This window comes from Lithobates pipiens, unplaced genomic scaffold (assembly GCF_037356315.1).
Source record: "Lithobates pipiens isolate NorthernLeopardFrog02 unplaced genomic scaffold, aLitPip1_a1.2 Scaffold_19, whole genome shotgun sequence".
NCBI lineage: Eukaryota > Metazoa > Chordata > Amphibia > Anura > Ranidae > Lithobates > Lithobates pipiens.
This window is the reverse complement of record NW_027507764.1, coordinates 180,332,804-180,351,870: the sequence shown is the minus strand read 5'-3', so window position 1 is coordinate 180,351,870 and position 19,067 is coordinate 180,332,804. Positions and strand designations below refer to the sequence as shown.

The 19,067-nt window shown below is 42.3% G+C and overlaps 1 protein-coding gene across 1 annotated transcript in view; it reads left to right on the top strand.

Annotated features, from left to right (window-relative positions):
• The window catches only part of BFSP2 (beaded filament structural protein 2), a 63,619-nt gene extending 45,030 nt beyond the window's left edge, over window positions 1–18,589 (top strand). Inside the window, exons 5-7 of the mRNA XM_077491523.1 lie at window positions 640–768; window positions 5,027–5,247; window positions 18,378–18,589. Of these exons, the coding sequence (XP_077347649.1) occupies window positions 640–768; window positions 5,027–5,247; window positions 18,378–18,381 (354 nt within the window). The 3' untranslated portion in view covers window positions 18,382–18,589. The remainder of the gene's footprint in view (window positions 1–639; window positions 769–5,026; window positions 5,248–18,377) is intronic.
• Window positions 18,590–19,067: the final 478 nt, after the last annotated feature.

Below are 19,067 nucleotides of genomic sequence, written 5' to 3'. Positions count from 1 at the left end.
GGGGGGCTCTGCAAACCCGCTACACAAGTAGTGTAATCGATCAAGAACAGTTTGAAAAAAATCTACAGCGTATGCATATGTTAAAATGTAACCCCGGATGGTGTAATCAATTGACAAAAAATGCATAGTTTATGTTGTTAGCAATAGATAATATGTTGATAATTATCAAAACAATTATGGCGCTATCGCATGCATGTTCCACAGATCTTTAGAAATTTGACAGTTTGAAAACAGAAAATTATTTGAGGTTACTTGAATGTTAGAGTGATACAGTTAAGGAAGGAGCGAGCGAGAGAGGGTTAGAAGGACAATGGAAGCCCTTTTGGACTGTAAGTTGTTCTGGGGAGAGGGGAGGGGTAAAGGGGTAAAGTAATTATTTAATATAAGGATTTGTTGTTGTATAGATGGAAATTTTTTCTTTTGTAAAAGTGGAACATTTTTGAAAATAAAGAATGGAAAAAAAAAAAGAAATTTGACAGTTTTTTTCAAATGATTTTCTATCCATGTATGGCAAGCTTAGATGCCGGAAACAACATAGAGCAGTTAAATGGTCTTATCAGTGCAGAGGTGGGAGTAGGTGTCTGTGTGCACAAGCCCTAAGAAAATGTTAACCATAGCTTTTCATTTATCATTTAACAGCAATCAGCAGCTCTGCCAGCATTACAAAGCCAAGAGGAAGAAGTTGTGGAAACCCTGAGAGAGGAATTCCATGATACAGCCTGCAAAATCCAGAGCCTGCAGGCTGAGACGGAGTCCCTTAGGACATTGGTGAGTTCAGTTGCTGTGCTGACAGGGAAAATAAATTGGAAAATAAATGGGAATGATGTTTATAGATCTAGTGCTGTTCTACAGACACAGAGGTTGGTTTACTAAAACTGGAGAGTGCACAATCAGGTGCAGCTCTGAAAAGAAAGCTGGTTTCACACAGGCTGTTCAATCAGGTCTGCCAGGTCAAGCGGAGTTTGCTTAGCGGGGAGATCCCCTGCTGAGCAGGCAGATGCGGACAATGGAGAATGCCCGTGTGAAACCAACCAAAGCAATCAGCTTACAGTTTTTTTTGTCAAAACTTAAAGCGTAACGCCACTTTTGTTTCCTTCTGGGTGATCTATTTAGATTGCAGGGATTTTAACAAACTTTGTTGCAGATTCCTACCTTTTCTTATTCTGAAGAAATCACTGTTTGAGTCTAATGCAGGGATAGGCAACCTTAGAGAGATCGAGATCTACTTGAACAACACTGGTGAAGTGAAAGATCACTGGGCACAGTGTCCTGTTGTTAGAGCCGGTTCACACCAGACTGCGATACCAGAAAGGCAGGTTCCATGTGTGTTTCCTGCATAGTGTTCAAAACGCATTCCCTTTGTGATCTATTGTGGGTGATGATACATTGTTAAACCCAAAATAGATCCCAAATGCAGTGGACAAAAATAAAAGTAGTGCAGGGCTTAGAATGCGTTACAACCAGAATGCAATGTTTAGTAGTGCATTACGCTCAGAATGTAGGATTAAAGAGTGCGTTGTGCTCAGAATGCAGGGATCAGGAGTGCATTGTGCTCAGAATGCAGGGATCAGGAGTGCATTGTGCTCAGACTGAAGGGATCAGGAGTGCGTTGTGCTCAGACTGCAGGGATTAGGAGTGCATTGTGCTCAGAATGCAGGGATCAGGAGTGCATTGTGCTCAGAATGCAGGGATCAGGAGTGCATTGTGCTCAGAATGCAGGGATCAGGAGTGCGCTGTGCTCAGGATGCAGGGATCAGGAGTGCATTATGCTCTGAATGCAGGGATCAGGAGTGTGTTATGCTCAGAATGCAGGGATCAGGAGTGCGTTGTGCTCAGGATGCAGGGATCAGGAGTGTATTATGCTCCGAATGCAGGGATCAGGAGTGTTTTATTCTCAGAATGCAGGAATCAGGGATCAGGAATGTGTTACGCTCAGAATGCAGGGATCAGGAGTGTGTTATGCTCAAAATGCAGGGATCAGGAGTGTGTTGAGCTGAGGATGCAGGGATCAGGAGTGCATTATGCTCCGGATGCAGGCATCAGGATGATGTGTTACGTTCAGAATGCAGGGAATAGGAATGCGTTGTGCTCAGAATGCAGAGATCAGGAGTGTGTTTTGCTCAGAATGCAGGGATCCGAAGTGCGTTATGCTCAGAATGCATGAATCAAGGATAAGGAGTGTGTTATGCTCAGAATGCAGGGATCGGGGATCAGGAGTGTGTTACGCTCAGAATGCAGGGATTAGGAGTGCGTTGCACTCAGAATGCAGGGATCAGGAGTGCGTTGCGCTCCGAATGCAGGGATCAGGAGTATGTTACGCTTAGAATGCAGGGATTGGGGGAGGGGAGTGGGTAATGTGAAGTGTGGTAGAGGACACTGCTATGGGGTTGGCCCTGCCCATAGCAGTGTCCACTGCCCCTTCACATCCCCCCTCCCCCGTCACACACACACACAGCAGTAACCACTCCCCACTTCCCTCCCACCTTCCCATGGTCGACAGGTAGCCCGCGATCAACGGGTTGCCGACCCCGGGTCTAATGGAAGTGGTTTTATAATTATCAACCAGCTGCTGCAGCTGTAGAGTTCTAATGAGGAAAACTGCAGGGTCAGCATCCCTTTAGCCCCCTTTCCCACTTGTGTGACTTGTCCTGCAAAGTAGCATGACAAGTCGTACCCCATGGTTTCAAATGAGTACCGTTCATGTCTGTGTGACTTCAAGTCGTAGTGACTTCAATGTAGTCCCTGCACTACTTTGGTCCGACTTTGATGTGACTTGAGGTCCATAAAGCTCAACATTACACAGGCATTGCTTCAAGTCGCGTCAAAGTCATGCAACTTTCCGGTCGTACAAGACTTGATTTCCTATTGGGAATATCTCACCAAAAATGAAATTTTTGTTGCAGGGAATGCCAAAAATCTGACTTGTATCTTAGTGTAGACTTCTGGGAAAATCAGGGAGCCAATCACACAAGCAGGAAATTATGTTTCTGGGGGGCGTTCTGTACACATTCTGTGTACAGAACACCTCCAGGTAGCCATACTGTATTGCATTTCACAGAACATTACAGAGCTGCATATTGAAAAGGAAAGGTCATTTTTAATAACATTCAATTACAATATGACTTGTGTCGCAATTGTATATGTAGCACTGACCCCCGAAGGAGCGCCTGGTTTTATTGGGCTTACCATTACCTTCTCCACCTCGATTTACTTCTGGGGGTTTCCCGTGGTAGATGGCCCAAAAGCTATAGAGACTGATGACAGATCTGCTTAAAGGGATTTTTATTTGCAAAAAACGCAGTTAACAACAGTCTCTCAGTATAGGATCAGAGGGTTTAGGTGAAAAGTCCAGGTACTCTAATACCGCGTATACACGACCGAATTGTCCGGCGGACTTAGTCGTGTGGGCACCAGGGGACTTTTTCATTGTAAAGTCCGGCGGACTTAGAAAGTAGTTTTACATCAAAATTTATCCGCCGGACTTGGCTTTCAGCGGACAATCCGTTCGTCAGTGTGCTAGTCCGGCGAACTAAGAATGACGCATGCTCAGAAGCAAGTACGAGAAGGAAGCTATTGGCTACTGGCTATTGAACTTCCTTTTTCTAGTCCCGTCGTATGTGCTGTACGTCATTGCGTTAGAAATCACCGGGCTTTCTGAGTTTGGCCAAGTCCGTTCATTAGAAAGTACGGCGGAATGTTTCCCGGACTAAGTCCGCCAGACAATTCGGTCGTGTGTACGCGGCATTAGTGTCAAAGTCAAGAATAAAGAACTTTCTTACTTTGAGTAAAATCCAGAGAATAGCTATTCACAGCTGGATCCTCACCCCAGTTGGATAGTCCTTCTCTCACCAGGCCTAGCAGCCAACAGGGTGTTTAAATCAGGAACAAGTCTCTGCCACAGATTTTGTTATAGAACACGTGTAAGGAAACTTGAAAAGCTTGTAGAACACTCGTGTGGTACCAGTATCTTGCAGCCGGTCCGGCGATACCGCATGAGCTTGGATTCACTTTAGGTCCTTCAGCTTTTCCAGGCTGTTGTTGAAAATCCAATTCTTGAATGGCCTTCTTCCGAAGAGTCCTCCCCTGGGTAACTACGAAGTTGCTGGGCCTCTCCACAACCTGAGACGGCCACCTCCGAATCCTTTCTTTAGTTTCCTCGCCTCGGGCTAGCCAGCCCCGGGACGTAAAGTCGGGTGAATCCGCTCCCCAGGCCATAGGCATCCTGGGGGCTGGTCAGGAGGACCAGGACCATGCAGTCAGAACATACTTCTGAACCGGAAGCCCCAAAACACATGACATCCTCATCTTAAGTACCCTCTCCCAGAAAGCACAGCAAGAGTGACACTCCCACTGGGCGGGTTCCGAGAGAAAGTAACCTTAAAGCACCCAACCAGACTGTGTCTCCATACCTGCCAGAAGTGACAGCGCCGCCTGTGGCTAGGCAGAACATCCTGTAGTCTAGTCAAACTGATGCTGAGGTCAAAATTTGGAGTAATTAAACCCAAACCAAACTGCAGTTTAGGTGTAACATTAAATTGAAAACACATAGCGTGTGCTCTTCAGGAGCCGGCGCTACATATATGCTATATTATTTATTTATTTATTTTTTTGTTTTGTTTTTACCCATGAAAGTGGGGTTACCTTTTAATTAAACAAGCTGAAGTTAGAAACTGATTGGATGCCCTGCACAGCTGAACTAGATTTTGCACTCTCCAGTTTAGTAAATCAACCCCATAGTGTAGAACCCACATGCGTTAGTATGAAAAAGTACAATTTTGTAAAATTTTGTAAAGGATAATATGGGCATTCTAAATTAGTTTTCTGTTTGCAACAACAACCTGATTCTATATATATCTATATCTATCTATATCGATATCAGATACTATATACAGAGACTATATCAGATACTGGGAAAATCTTTGTACACTATGCCCTGATAATTGTGAAGGAGTAATATTTAATACTATACTATGTAGTTGTATAATTGCCATTATATATAAATATATTTGTATGTATGTGTTTACAGAAAAGAGGTTTGGAGAACTCATTGCATGATGCTAAACACTGGCACGATATTGAGCTCCAGAACCTAGGCTCTGTGATCACCAAGCTGGAAGCAGAACTGGAGGAAATCAAAAGTGAGACTGAGCAGCATCAAAGGGATCGAGAACATCTGCTGTCTCATAAGTTGCAGCTTGAAAAAGATATAGCTGCATACCACTCTATTTTGGATGGGGTGGAAAACAGGTAAGTGTGCAAAAAAGGTATTGCTAAATTATGGATGCACTGGTAATTCTACCAGTGGTCTCCAAACTATTGTCCTCCAGTTGTTCAGGACAGGAACTACAATTTCCATCTTGCCTAGTCATGTCTGTGAATGTCAGAGTTTTACAATGCCTCATGGGATGTGTAAAAGTTGGAGGGCCATAGTTTGGAGAACCTGCTTTATAGTGTTTGAATTGCTTTTTTAAACATCTAATAATTATTTTATTCCTATTAATATAAAATGTGTTGAACCCTTGTTAAAGCCAAATGCAAACATTTGCAGTATTATATTGCAGTAGAGCTGCACGATTCTGACCAAAATGAGAATCACAATTTTTTTGCTTAGAATAAAAAGATCACGATTCTCGCAATGAAAAAAATCTTTCACATTATACAAAAAAAAATGGGCTAACTTTACTGGTTACGTTTTTTTTTTTTTGTTTTTTTTTTTTAATTCATTAAAGTCATTTTTTCAAAAAATAAATTGCATTGGAAAGACTGCTGAGCAAATACAGTGTGACATAAAATATTGCAATAACCATCATTTTATTCTCTACGGTGTCTACTAAATATATATATATATATATATATATATATATATATATATATATATACACATATATATATATATATATATATATATATATATATATATATATATATAATGTTTGGGGGTTCTAAGTAATTTTCGAGCAAAAAAAAATGATTTTAACTTGAAACCAACAAATGTCAGAAAAAATTGAAAATTTATAACAAATACTTACTGTAGTTTTCCTTTCCTGATAGGCTCCATGGCAGCATACGTGTGGGTTAGCCCCGCCTCCATAACTACCCAATAGGACCCCTCTCCCATAAATCTTTGCTCCAGGTTGCTATCCGTGTTCCGTAACTGGCCTACTCCAAACATTTGGGAGGGAACTCCTGCTGCCATGGAGCCTATCAGGAAAGCAAAATTACAGTAAGTATTTGATAGAAATTTTCCATTTTCCTGACAGGCTCCATGGCAGCATACGTGTGGGAAATAACTCGCCAAACACATCCGGGTGGGCTAAAATGTTGAGCAAAGAAACCAAAAAATGTATTTCACATTGTCCACTGACAAAACCAAAATTAACGGAAGAAAGCGCAGCTCGTTCAACACAATAATGGGAAACAAAAGTATTAATTGATGACCAAGAGGCTGCTCTACAAATCATTTCCGGTGCGACAGGCTGAGATGCTGCCCATGAGGTCGAAATCCCCCGAGTCGAATGAGCCATCACTGCCTCAGGAGGAACAAAGCCCTTTGCCTTGTAAGCCCTTTGAATAGTTTTAACGATCCAAGATGAGATTGATCCAATTGAGGATCGCATCCCTTTGTTCTTGCCGTGTAGAAGTACAAAAAGAAAATCTGTTCGTCTGAACGAAGCCGTAGCTTCCAGATATTGTTTCAACGTGCGACCAACATCCAAAGGATGAAATTCTTGGTTGTCCGACATCTTAAACGTAGGTAGAACAATTTCCTGATTTTCATGAAATATTGACGTAACTTTCGGATTTGATCCTAACATAGGAATCAGAACTACTCTGTCCGGAAAAAAGGTCAGAAACAGTTCCACTGACCCAAGACTCCTAATCTCCGACACCCTTTTGGTCGATCTGATCTCTGTTCTGGGACAATAGGAGTAAATCGTCCAGATAATGGTGGAGACAAACACCCTTGATTCTGAGAAGAGCTACTGAGGCTAAGAGGACTTTGGAGAAGACCCGAGGTGATGTTGTTAACCCGAAAGGGAGACATGTAAACTGTAGGTGTTGTTTGCCTACTGCGAAGCAGAGATATTGCTGAAAATTCTTTGCTACCAGCACGTGGAAATATGCGTCCTTCAAATCGATTCATATTAACCAATCTCCCAAATGCACTGACTACTGAATCGTAAGCAGAGATCCATCTTGAATTTTTCCTTGTGAATAAAGGAATTGAGGTGGGTCAAATCTATCACTGGCCTCCATGTGCCGTTTTTCTTCTGTATCATAAACAGAGGGGAGTACGTGCCTTTGCAACGTTCGTCACCTGGCACGGGAACAACTGTGCCTTGATCTAATAAACAACTGACGTAAGTCAATAGGACCTGTTTCTTCTCCTCTGAGCCTGGAACTGCTGTGGGAACAAACCTTAATCTTGGGCTGTTGAGGAAGACCCATTTGTGACCGGAGGACACTGTCTTTACGGTCCAATAATCTTGAATTGAGGCCACCCAAACATGCCGGAAGTGGAGAAGGTGAGCCCCCACCTGACATGTTTGAGCGGGCCCAATTTCAAAAAGATTAATCCTGATTCTCAGAAGAATCCCTTTTGAGGTCTTTTTGACGGAAGATTGTCTAGACTTCCATGATCTAGAAAACTCCCAGCCGGGTCTATAACTGCACGCATCCCTAGTGCGATCCGAATTCTGCCTTCTTAGAAAAGGACGTTTCTGGTTCTGAAGACGTCTATCTTGAGGGAGGAGACCAGATATGGCGCTATCCAGTTTATTACCAAATAAAGAGGCCCCCTCAAAGGGGATCCGGCACCAAGCCTGCTTAGATGCTGGATCCGCCAACCATGGACGGAGCCATAAAGCACGGCGCGCCATGACTGTTGCCAACATAGCCCGGGATAGCAGGCGGATGACATCAATAAATGCCTCCCCAAGAAAGGCGGAAGCCATTCTGATCTCCTGAATAGGAGAATGTATAACCGTATCCATAGAGATTCCTCTTAAGAATTCTTCCACATTATCCGCCCAGGATTCAATAGCCTTTGACACTGCTGCCAACCCAATATTGGTTTTCATGCCATCCCAGAAGTCAAATAAATTCTCTTCAAATCTGAATCAATTCTCCTCTCCAACGGATCTTTAAAAGAAACCGTGTCCTCCAAGGGAAGAGTTACATATTTAACTAAACGCATAAGCGCTGCATCCACCAAAGGAGCTGATTCGAGATGCTTTACATCATCCTCTTTGAAGGGGTACAGCTTAAATATTTTTGACTGCATGTAACTTTTCTTGTCCATCTTGCTCCACTCATCAGAAATAATTTCTCCCAATTCAGATAAAAAAGGAAAATATTGCCGCTTGAGTTGCTTAAAAAACTTCCTCTGTTTGGGGGGGGGGGAGTAATAGGATCTTCCCACTTCAGGGCCTCTCTCACCGCCTTGACTAACGCAGGCACTAATGCGTAATCAAACCCCAAACCTGGATCTTCCAGTTCCGAATCCCTGTCTGAAACGGGAACAGAGTGGCGACTTGGTTGGGAGGCTTCCCAAGACTGCAATAACCCTTCCCCCTCTGAGGGACATAATGGGTCTGAAGGGAACTCAATAGTTTGTTGAATTTCCCTTTGTTGCAAGGACTCCTTTACTACCCGTCTCACCATTGACTCCAGACGTTGATCTGCACCATCTCTCTCATCTGCGGCTTTAGAAAAACAATGATGGCAAAGCGACTTGTCTGATGGAACAGGCATCCTGCAACACCAACATGATTTTTCTGGCTTCTTACTAGAGTGAGCAGAAGGGGGGGTGCGAATAATCTCTATTGCGCTGTTCAGATCTAGAAGATCTATGATGACTAGACCTTGCAGATGATTTATGGTGGTGCGATTTTGACGATCCACTGCGACTATGAGCACTATACTGCAGATCGGATCTAGAAGGGCTATAAGGAAATATACAAGAAAGAGACATAAACAAAAAGACAAGCTGGTATCAAATGCTAAAATAATTCTCCAAATATACACAGCAAACCAGCTATGTACATACCTGTTACAAGCGGGCTGGTCACTAGGGGGCAGTGAGGCATCCATAACTACTGATCACTGACTGTAAAATAATAAACCCCCATAAGCAACTAAACATCACTCAGAGAGCAACACAATACCAAAGCCAGACATCATCCTACCTTGTATTGTTCAGAGAATAGCCCCGGGAAATCGCTAAATATCCTGCAATCATTCCCGGGGCTCTGACAGCTCTCTCTGGTTTTTAAATGTGGCACCTGTGACGTCATTGGCGACGTCAGATGCTAGGTGCCCGCGCGCATGCGTGAGAACCAAGCCTCGCTTCGGATCAGGTCTGCGCATGCACAGAATGCCGCGCTGGACCTGGAAATAGGAGAAGGAGGCTGCTGGAACGCAGAAGCGTCAGCGCCAAGCATAGAACCAGCCGGGGAGACACAGGAACAAAAGAGACAGGTAACACAAACGCACTGCTGCCATGTAAAGGATATAAAACTTTTCACCACTCCACCAACGATCATCCGGCCGAACAATGTCAGACACACACCACCGGTCATCCTGGCAGATAATGGCCACCTTACAACAGTAGGTAACAAGCCGTGCGCATTGTCATAAATCCAAATCTTCCACGCTACTCTGCCATACACTCCATGCCCATGCTTCACAGACAGGGCCTATCGGAGGAACATAACTTGACAATCGCCCGATTTTGATCGCAGTGAAGATATTTTCAGGTAGGAGAACACCTGTCCTACGGAGGAGGACAAAAAAGGAACACGGATAGCAGCCTGGAGCAAAGATTTATGGGAGAGGGGTCCTATTGGGTAGTTATGGTGGCGGGGCTAACCCACACGTATGCTGCCATGGAGCCCGTCAGGAAAGACTTAGTGTTTAAATGGTTAAACCTTTTTCACTTACACACAAAGTATATTCCATTGACAAATTGTTGCTGGTAAACTGCAATATATTAAATTTTTGCTTGAGGGTTCAATACCACTTTCAGCAGTATGGCGGTGTGTTTACCGCTCCTCCACTGCTGCTCCTCATTGAAATCAATGGGGCAGTGCTGCAATACCGCCGGCAAAACGCTGCTATTGCGGCATATTGTGGGTGATTTTAACCCTTTCTCGGCTGCTAGCGGGGGTAAAAGCACCTCGCTAGCGGCCGAAATGCGCTGAAAATCCGACTGTAAAACGCAGCTAAAAATAGCGGCGTTTTAACCGCCGACACTATGGGCTCGGCAGTGTGAAAGCCCTCATAAAGAGAACATCTGAAAGATGTGCCCAAAAATGCAATCATGGGACAAAAGACTAATCATCTGTTCCTTGTAGCTGATCTTTTACCCAATACCAACTTGCCTTGTTCTACACTGAGTCTCTGTGCAGAGATGGCCATCTTGATAGAGGAGAGGCTTTTCTTTCTCATTTCAGACCTGTCCCCTGATCACTGGTGATCAGATGACAGTGGTAGGGACATATTGAAGAAGTAGCAGGAAAGGTGGAGAAAGCACAGATCTACAGGCTGAATGAAGCAGAAGAGAAAGATGCATTCCCTGCAGGTCTTCAGGTACAGTAACCTCTCCAGCATGGAGAACAGTGAGCAACAAAGTAGTGACATTTATCAAATCTCACTTCAAATCTCAAGAGACTAGAAGGTAAAGGCAGCAGTGACCTAGATCAAAGATGGATGTCAAACTCAATTTCATTGCAGGTGGTTGTATTTGGAGTGCACTATGTACAGAGTTCAGAGTTCAGGGGTGCAATACATTCAGAGTGCTGGGTTCAGGGGTGCACTACATACAGAGGGGTTTAGGGGTGTGTTATGTACATAGTGCAGAGTTTAGGGGTGCGTAATGCACAGTATGCATCATGTCATTTCCACCCCTCCTCCTGGGTTCTGACCTCTGCACCTGCCACTCTCCCCCCACCTCTGTACACATCTTCCTCCACACCTCCACAGCCCTCATCACCCCCTAACACCCCTCCCTGCGCATTGGGCTCTAGTAACTGTATAAGTGGATCTGTTTGTTCGGCTGAAGTACCAGTTAATTAATTTCTGTCACCTTGCAGGGAGATCCTTTTGTAAGATCTGTGCCCTGCCGCTAGTGCCTGCGGGGATTCAGGAGACGGTGAGAGCATAGCTGTCACTGTAAACACAGACGGCTTCTGTGTTTACAAGTGACAGCGGGAAGAAAAGGGTGAAAACAGGAGGTGGCGGCTGCTCTGACAGCCACATGACAAGCCCTAGTGGGTCAGATTTGGACTGCGGGCCTTGTGTTTGCCACATTTGCCTTAGATAGGTTCACACTGAATATATGCAGATATGAGGCTTAAGGTTCAAGAGGAATGCAAGACAAAAAGGTAGATTTCTGAGGGCACTGCTTGGGCACTATTATGTTTTCTAGATGTTCCCTATAACAGCAGTGGGAACTTCTCTTTCTCTACATTTAGAAAAGCTGCTGAGAAAAAACAGAAAAACAGGCACCACAACATACTTTTTTGATTGATAGCACTGATTAGAGAAGATTGTTTCAGCAAATGAGTAGTATGTGTGGTAGAATCTAATCAACAAAGACAGAAGATGTCTTGTGCCTTAGCTTTCCCAGAAAAAAATTATAATACATTCAGCATCCAGTTATGGCACTGGGATCAGGGCCGGATTAACATAGGGGCTATTGGAGCTGTATCTCCAGGCCCTTACCTAAAGATAGGCCCATTTGCCCAAAATTAAAAAAATGTACAAGCTGGCAAACTCTGTTTACAGCAGACAGATGATAAGCTCACAGTGCCTTAATTACCTAAAAACAATATATAATAATTATTTGTATATTACTTTCTTATGGTAATTAACTCCTTACCACCCAGGTCAATTCTGACACTTGTCTCTTACATGTAAAAATCTTATTTTTTTTTCTAGAAAATTACTCAGAACCCCCAAACATTAAATATATTTGTTTTAGCAGACACCCTAGGGAATAAAATGGTGGTCATTGCAACTTTTTATGTCACACGGTATTTAGGCAGCAATTTTCCAATGTGTTTTTTTTGGAAAGAAACTCTTTCATAAATAAAAAAAAAAAACACTAAAGTTAGCATGATTTTTTTGTACACTATGAAAGATGATGTTACGCCGAGTAAATAGATACTTAACATGACACGCTTAAAATTGCGCACACTTGAGGAATGGCGCCAAACTTCAGTACTTAAAAATCTCCATAGGCGACGCTTTAAAATTTTTTAGAGTTAGAGAAGACGTCTAGTGCTAGAATTATTGCTCTCGCTCTAAGGATCACAGCATATGTAACCTGTGTGTATCTGGCTCTTATACTAGCCAGTGCCTTACCAGCTACGGACTTCACCACACGTCCTTGACCCAAATCTTAAAAAGACATTTGGACAGGGCTGTACAAATGCCGTAGCTGTGATGCTTTACTTCAAGCTGCAACTTCTTTTTATTTTTATTTTTTTAGCTGCAGCATCTTTAACTCAGGCTGCAGAGTTTGATAGGCAGCACTGCCTGTCAAACTCACCTATTGATTTCAATGGGGCTCCTCTGCAACTGCAAGCCAAATTCGCTCGCAGTAGCAGCATAGTCCAAGTCTATGAAGAAAGCAGTGATAATAGCAATCCTGACTATGTTTAGTCATATGAACCAATTTCCCTTTAACAAAACACATAGCAAAGATGCTATTATTCAGATTACAGTAAATAAAGTGATACCACTATTCCTATCCGACCAGATAGGATTTACTTCTGGAAATAACAGGATTAGATTTAAAACAAAAAAAAAAGAAGATGGGGGAGAGACTACCAAAGGGGTAAAAAATTTAGATTGGCCAAGATGGAAAATTGTCAGCTTCCTGTGTCCATTTCTAGAGCTCTGGGTATGAAACACACAAGATAATGTTCTTTTTTTGTGTCTGGACATGTATGTATATGTGTATGTGTTTCAGGTATAGGAAGAATAATTAGTTGGCTGATACTACTCATAAAGAGATAGCATTGGGGTGTCAATAATTACAGTTATAGACAAAACTCCATCTTTAATTCTCTGTTCCTCAGTATTCTATCTATTTTGTATCGCCTATGGTTGACTTAGAAGCCTGGGGTGTTGCAAACATTTACACATTCAAACTACTGCCCAAAAGTATAACACTGTTTATCCAAATTTGCCTATATCCATTAATTTCTGACACATGACACTACTAAATTCCAAGTTCATACATTCATTATAGTCCGGGTCCTTGTTGTAACATTGTCCTCTGCAGACTTGTACCACTCCATTCCTTCTGAATTTGGTAGTAAGGCTACATTCACAATTGTAGGAACAAACGGCCACACATAGTGTAAAACTGTACCCGTGTAACGATGTGTGTGGCCAGTTTCACCACGGCAAAGTTGCCCTTGTCAATGGACCTCTCTAATTCGTAATAACCAATCCGAACCTGGGACAAACAGTACGGCGGGAGTTGTGTCCCGTTGTTACACTCCTGCCTCCTTCATGTACAATGCAGAGCTAATAGCCCTAAATTGTAAGTGATGATGCTGAAGGACAACCTACACCCTGAAGTGCCATAAGAAAAAGAGGACAGCACTAGAGCTGGTTGGAGTAGGGGTAAGGAGTAAGATAGAAATGCAGCCCTTTCATCCAACACTAGACATAAAAAGCGTTTAGCTCTTGCAGTGTAGAGGGGATGAACACTGCAAGGGTTTTTTTTCTGGAGTTGGTCTTTAAGCTACAAAGCTCCACCTATCTCAATCCCTTCATACATTTTCATTTTAATTTACAGAAACTACAAAATTGCAATGGCTGCTCTGCTTTATGCCGCGTATACATGGACTTTTCGACGGACTAGGTCCAACGGTCTTCCCGATGGACTTTCGGCAGAGGTCCGACAGACTTTCTGAACAAAACGGACTTGGCCACACATGACCGGACTAAGTCGATTCGAAAATCCGTTCGTTTTGAACATGATGATGTCAGAGGGACTAAACAAGGAAGTTCAATAGCCAGTAGCCAATAGCTGCCCTTGCGTCATATTTGGTCCGTCGGACTAGCACACAGACGAATGGTTTTCCCGATTTTTAGTCCGCCGGACTTGAGTCCATTGGGTAGATTTGAATCATGTTTTTCTAGGTCCGCCGGACTTTTAGGAAAAAAAAGTCTGCTGGAGCCCACACACGATCGAATTGTCAGACGGATTCCGGTCCGCCGAACCAAGTCTGCCGGAAAGTCCAATCGTGTGTACCCGGCATTAGACCTATTTCTTCTCATCTAACCAAGTCCTTTCTTTATACTTTCATCGTCAAGGTTGTTCACAAGACTAACCCTTTCTCTGGAATTTTTTTTCATGTACTATTGGTATGCTTGGAAACCTTCATCCACTCCAAACAAGACCTAAACATTTTTCAGTCATTGGTCCAATGAGATTTCATCCTCCAGTATCCAACAACATCTTTTATACAGCTTACTCGGTCTCTTGCCATAGGTTTCTACCTCTTATCTCTAAATTTATCTTGCTTAAAGTGGCATTCAACCCAAAAGCAAAAATGTATCATACTGCAGCTTACCAACTCTTTTTTGAAAGGCATTTATTTAAGTTTTTCCATAAAGACACAAAAATAGAATTAGAACAATGGCAATAAACAAAAAAATACAGAAAATGCATAGAAAACAGGTCAAATTACAGCACCCCGAAGGCACAGAAAGAATTATTAACCATATAGCCCTCAAGTGGGTGACAGTACCAATAACCAGGGAAAAATAAGTGCCAAAACCCCAGAACACATTAGTTTATACACACACATCCTATTGGTAAATGCATACAGTATTAGTACATTAAAGTTAAAGACAAGGTAAACTCTCCCACTCTAATGCATCTTTTCATTTAGTCCATTCTAATAAGTAATTATCAAACTATAGCCACTGTAATTCAGTCCAAATCGCATATTACTTACTGTTTAAAGAAACTTTAAAAAACTTGTTTCCAGGGGTTAGGCAGCTCCATCTTAAGTATTGTTTTCTGAGTCCACAGTGGAGTGTATTTCCGCCCTTACATTGAGCACTTCCTGTACTGTTAACTAAGCCTCCTTCTCAATCCAACGTTTCTATGGCAACCCTGCTTCCCTGTTCATAGCTGACTTGTTTATTTCATAGTATTTACTTGTGCTGATTACCTAGTGTTTGCCTATATGAGTCCTATCAGCTTCAGCTGATAAGACTGCAGTACTGCTGTCTCATTCCCTGCTTTACACTGTATGCGAGGTCACATGGTCACATGGTGTGTAGAAGGAAGCTCTGAGTGATTAGCAGCCTGCTGGAAGTTCAGTGGTGTGCCGTAGGAAGTCCTTATAACAGATAGATAAGACAGAGAGTGTGCCATAAATCAGGGGAGATCTGGGCATGCTCAGTGACATCATTCTTTTTTTTTGTTTTTTAAACAGGCACAAGTTTATTGAACATTTGAAAAGTCTAGATACAGTGTATACAGACATAAAACACAAAATGGAGACATTCACTGTCTGGGGTTTTCCCCTAGTTCAAAAATATACACTGTGAGGGTCAGAATAGCATATCAATAGCAATGACTTATCAGTGACATCATTCTAAAGAACAAAAAGGATTACAATACTAAGCAAGTAAGAAGATATCTACAAGCAGTGATCGTTAGGGTTTTTTATGCTGATTCACATGGGACAAAGTTGTAGGGGAGGGTTTACAACCACTTTAAGGTTTGCTGGGCTAAAGAAACCTCCTCCTAATAGGATATCCAACCATGGCTGCCATATCTTAGTAAACTTTTTATTGCATGCCCGACCTTTATATATCAATTTAAACTCAGGCATATCAGCATTTACTAAATGATAGAACTGTTGAGGGAAGGGTTGAACAGCACAACTGTATACTACTGCCAGCAAAACTGAAAACTGTACAAGCCAGCTGTATGCGTCCTACCAACCGATGACGTCATTGGTTGCTAAGGAAAGGTCGGGCAGTGCATTCAGCTTTCAGTTTTGTCAAAAGTAGTATAGATAGCAGCAGGAAGGGGGAGAGAGCCCTGAGGAGGAACATGATGTGCTCTCCCTGCTCCGTATACACCATAGTTAACACGGGACACCTTTAATCATCAGACTGTATCCGGGCTTTCTGTAAGTTTGTTGTGATAAAGGCAGAGGGGGGAAGATTTGTGCTAAAGAGGGAACTTTGCAGGGGGAACTTGTGGTGGGGGGTGCATTTGGACACAGGGTTTATGCTACAAACAGGCGGGATTTGTGCTAGGAGGGGGGATTTTGAAGGGGGGCATTTGTGCTAGTTGAGGGAATGGGGGGGTGGATTTACAACCTATTGACTGCTTAACTCTGCCTTAAAAACTAAGTTTTAGGGCTTTTTCCCACCAGGTACAGTGCAGTAATTGCACCTTTGCAATTCTTAGTGCCACCCCCACACATCCACCTATTGCATGCATGTTTTTACTATAATGCATGGTACCACAATACCATGCATTTTGGTGGGGCTCAAATTAAAAATCATGGCCGCACATTTTTTGCATGATTCACTAGCATAGAGCAGCGTTGTTAAAAACGCAACACACTCGGAAGCACCTCCTTGTGTAAGCGAGCCCTCAGACTGGTGTGCCCTGGGATTGTGCACAATTCTAAAGGGTGCCTTGACTGAAAATAGTCTGAAAACCACTATTCTAGGAGGAAGCATCCCTTACTGGCAGGATCACCAAGTATTTACTCTATATTTAAAGGATTTTGTTTTTATATGCAAACTTATATTGCATTAAAGAGCATGTATAACACATTTTTTATTTGTCTGTAGTTCTACAGTAATGAATGTTTTGCTATATGTGTAGCGCCTACCCCGATTTTCCAGGAGCCTGATGGTGACTATCGGGGTAGAGAGGGATAACATACATTCTCAGGGTGCAGGTTTGTGGGCATGGTGGGTAATGAACAAGAAAGAACTGTGTCAGTCACTTTTATGCTTTAACCACTTCCCGCCCAAGGACGTCATATGACAGCCTGGAATTTCAGTGGGAATATCTGAATGATGTCTGCAGCTGTAGGCATCATTCAGATATCCTTGTTTCCAGCCAACAATTCTGTGCACCATAAGAATGATCATAGCAGAATTTCCACCACTTGATAATTCTTACAGGCGACGGCAGGGGACATCCTCCCCCTCCCGCCACCATCCAGTGCTTCTCCAGGCTCTCCCGTGCCATCGGGACCCAGAAAAAGAATCGCCTGCCGCCGGATGACGAGCATAGAGATTTCCAGTGACCAGGTGGTCACCGGTCATCACTATGACCATCGGAGGCCCGGGTGCGACGTTATGACGTCACGTCTGGGCCACGGTTGTAAACAAAAAAAAGTAAAAATAAATAAATAAATAAATAAAAAGTTAAATGCCCCTGTCCCCAGTAGCTTGCGCTCAGAAGCGAACGCACACATTAGTCCCGCCCACATATGTAAACGCCGTTCAAACCACACATGTGAGGTGCATTAGAGCTTGAGCAACAATTCTAGCACTAGACCTCCTCTGTAACTCTAAACATGTAACCTGTAAAAAAATTTAAAGCGTCGTCTATGGAGATTTTTAAGTACTGAAGTTTGGCGTCATTCCATGAATGTGCGCAATTTTAAAGCGTGACATGTTGGGTATCTATTTACTTGGCGTAACATCATTTATATAAAAAAATTGGGCTAACTTTACTATTTTGTTATTTTTTAAATCATGAAACGTTTGAATAATTGTTGCGCAAATATCGTGCAAGATAAAAAACGCAACAACCACCATTTTATTCCCTAGGGTGCTTGCTAAAAAAAATATATAATGTTTGGGGGTTCTGAGTAATTTTCTAGCAAAAAAAATTCACCTGACTTCCTTCCATTAAATAGCTTTTCCCAGCATGCATCGCAGGAAATATGATTGGATGAGAAAAGTATGTTTATCATAACTGAAATGTACTGTAGCTCATCATAATAATGTCAAAGGCAATAGTGCCACCTACTGACAAAAGGGAGAAGCCACAATTGAATGGAATTAAACAGACGTCATATAAGCACTAAACACTACAATATGCCAGGCTGGCTACCACCCAGCACAACTAAATTTACCTATAGCCCTATTCTAGGGACAACTGCTAGATATGCAGTTGTCAGTACATGTACAGTGTTTTTGCATGATGATTAATCCTTGTTTGGATTACAGCGGCACAGGAGAAGATGATGCTATATAAACTCTTATTGTTGCCGTTATTAATAAAATGATATAGCTATTTTGTAAGATGTGGTTCTCCACATTACTGTAAACATAACCATTGCTTATTTCTGTTGAATTTTTAGATGATGTTTTATACAGAAATCAAAAAAAGGCAATGCTCACAATCAAGATGACAAAGTACATCTAAGTATATGTGCCATGGAATCGTGATAAATTTGGGTACACCAACACTGATCTGGTTTCTATTTTGTTTGTGTGCAATCCATTTTAATTTGCTTGCAGATTAAAAGTGTTGTATGAGAAATTTATTCAAATAAAGTTATTGGAGATATTACCCTGTTATATTTTACCTGTTAAAAAGGCATATTAATAGAACTAAATGTAGCATTTATCCATGAAGGGGCCGCTGAGAATATGCACAAGTCACAAGTGCAGTTCAACACACACCAACAATTCAGAATCCGTCTAGACCTAGGAGATGAATGATGGATTTGTCAGGGGCTACTCAAAAAATTGCCCCACGACAACAATGATTCTTATGGACTATCTCAGTACCCAAGGATTGGAACAGAATAATGCCTTGTACATAAGCTCTCAAACTTTGTGTGTCGGGAATTCCGATGGAAAAAGTCAGATGGAGCCCACACACGATCGGATTTTCCGACAACACAATCCGATCGTGTGTACAGGGCATAAGTTTAAAAGTATTAATTTATTGAAAAGAAACCAAAATTATTGATGATAAGAGACATTTAAATACAACAAGATATAGTGAGGTTATTGCATACTGTTGCAAATGATACAATCAAAGA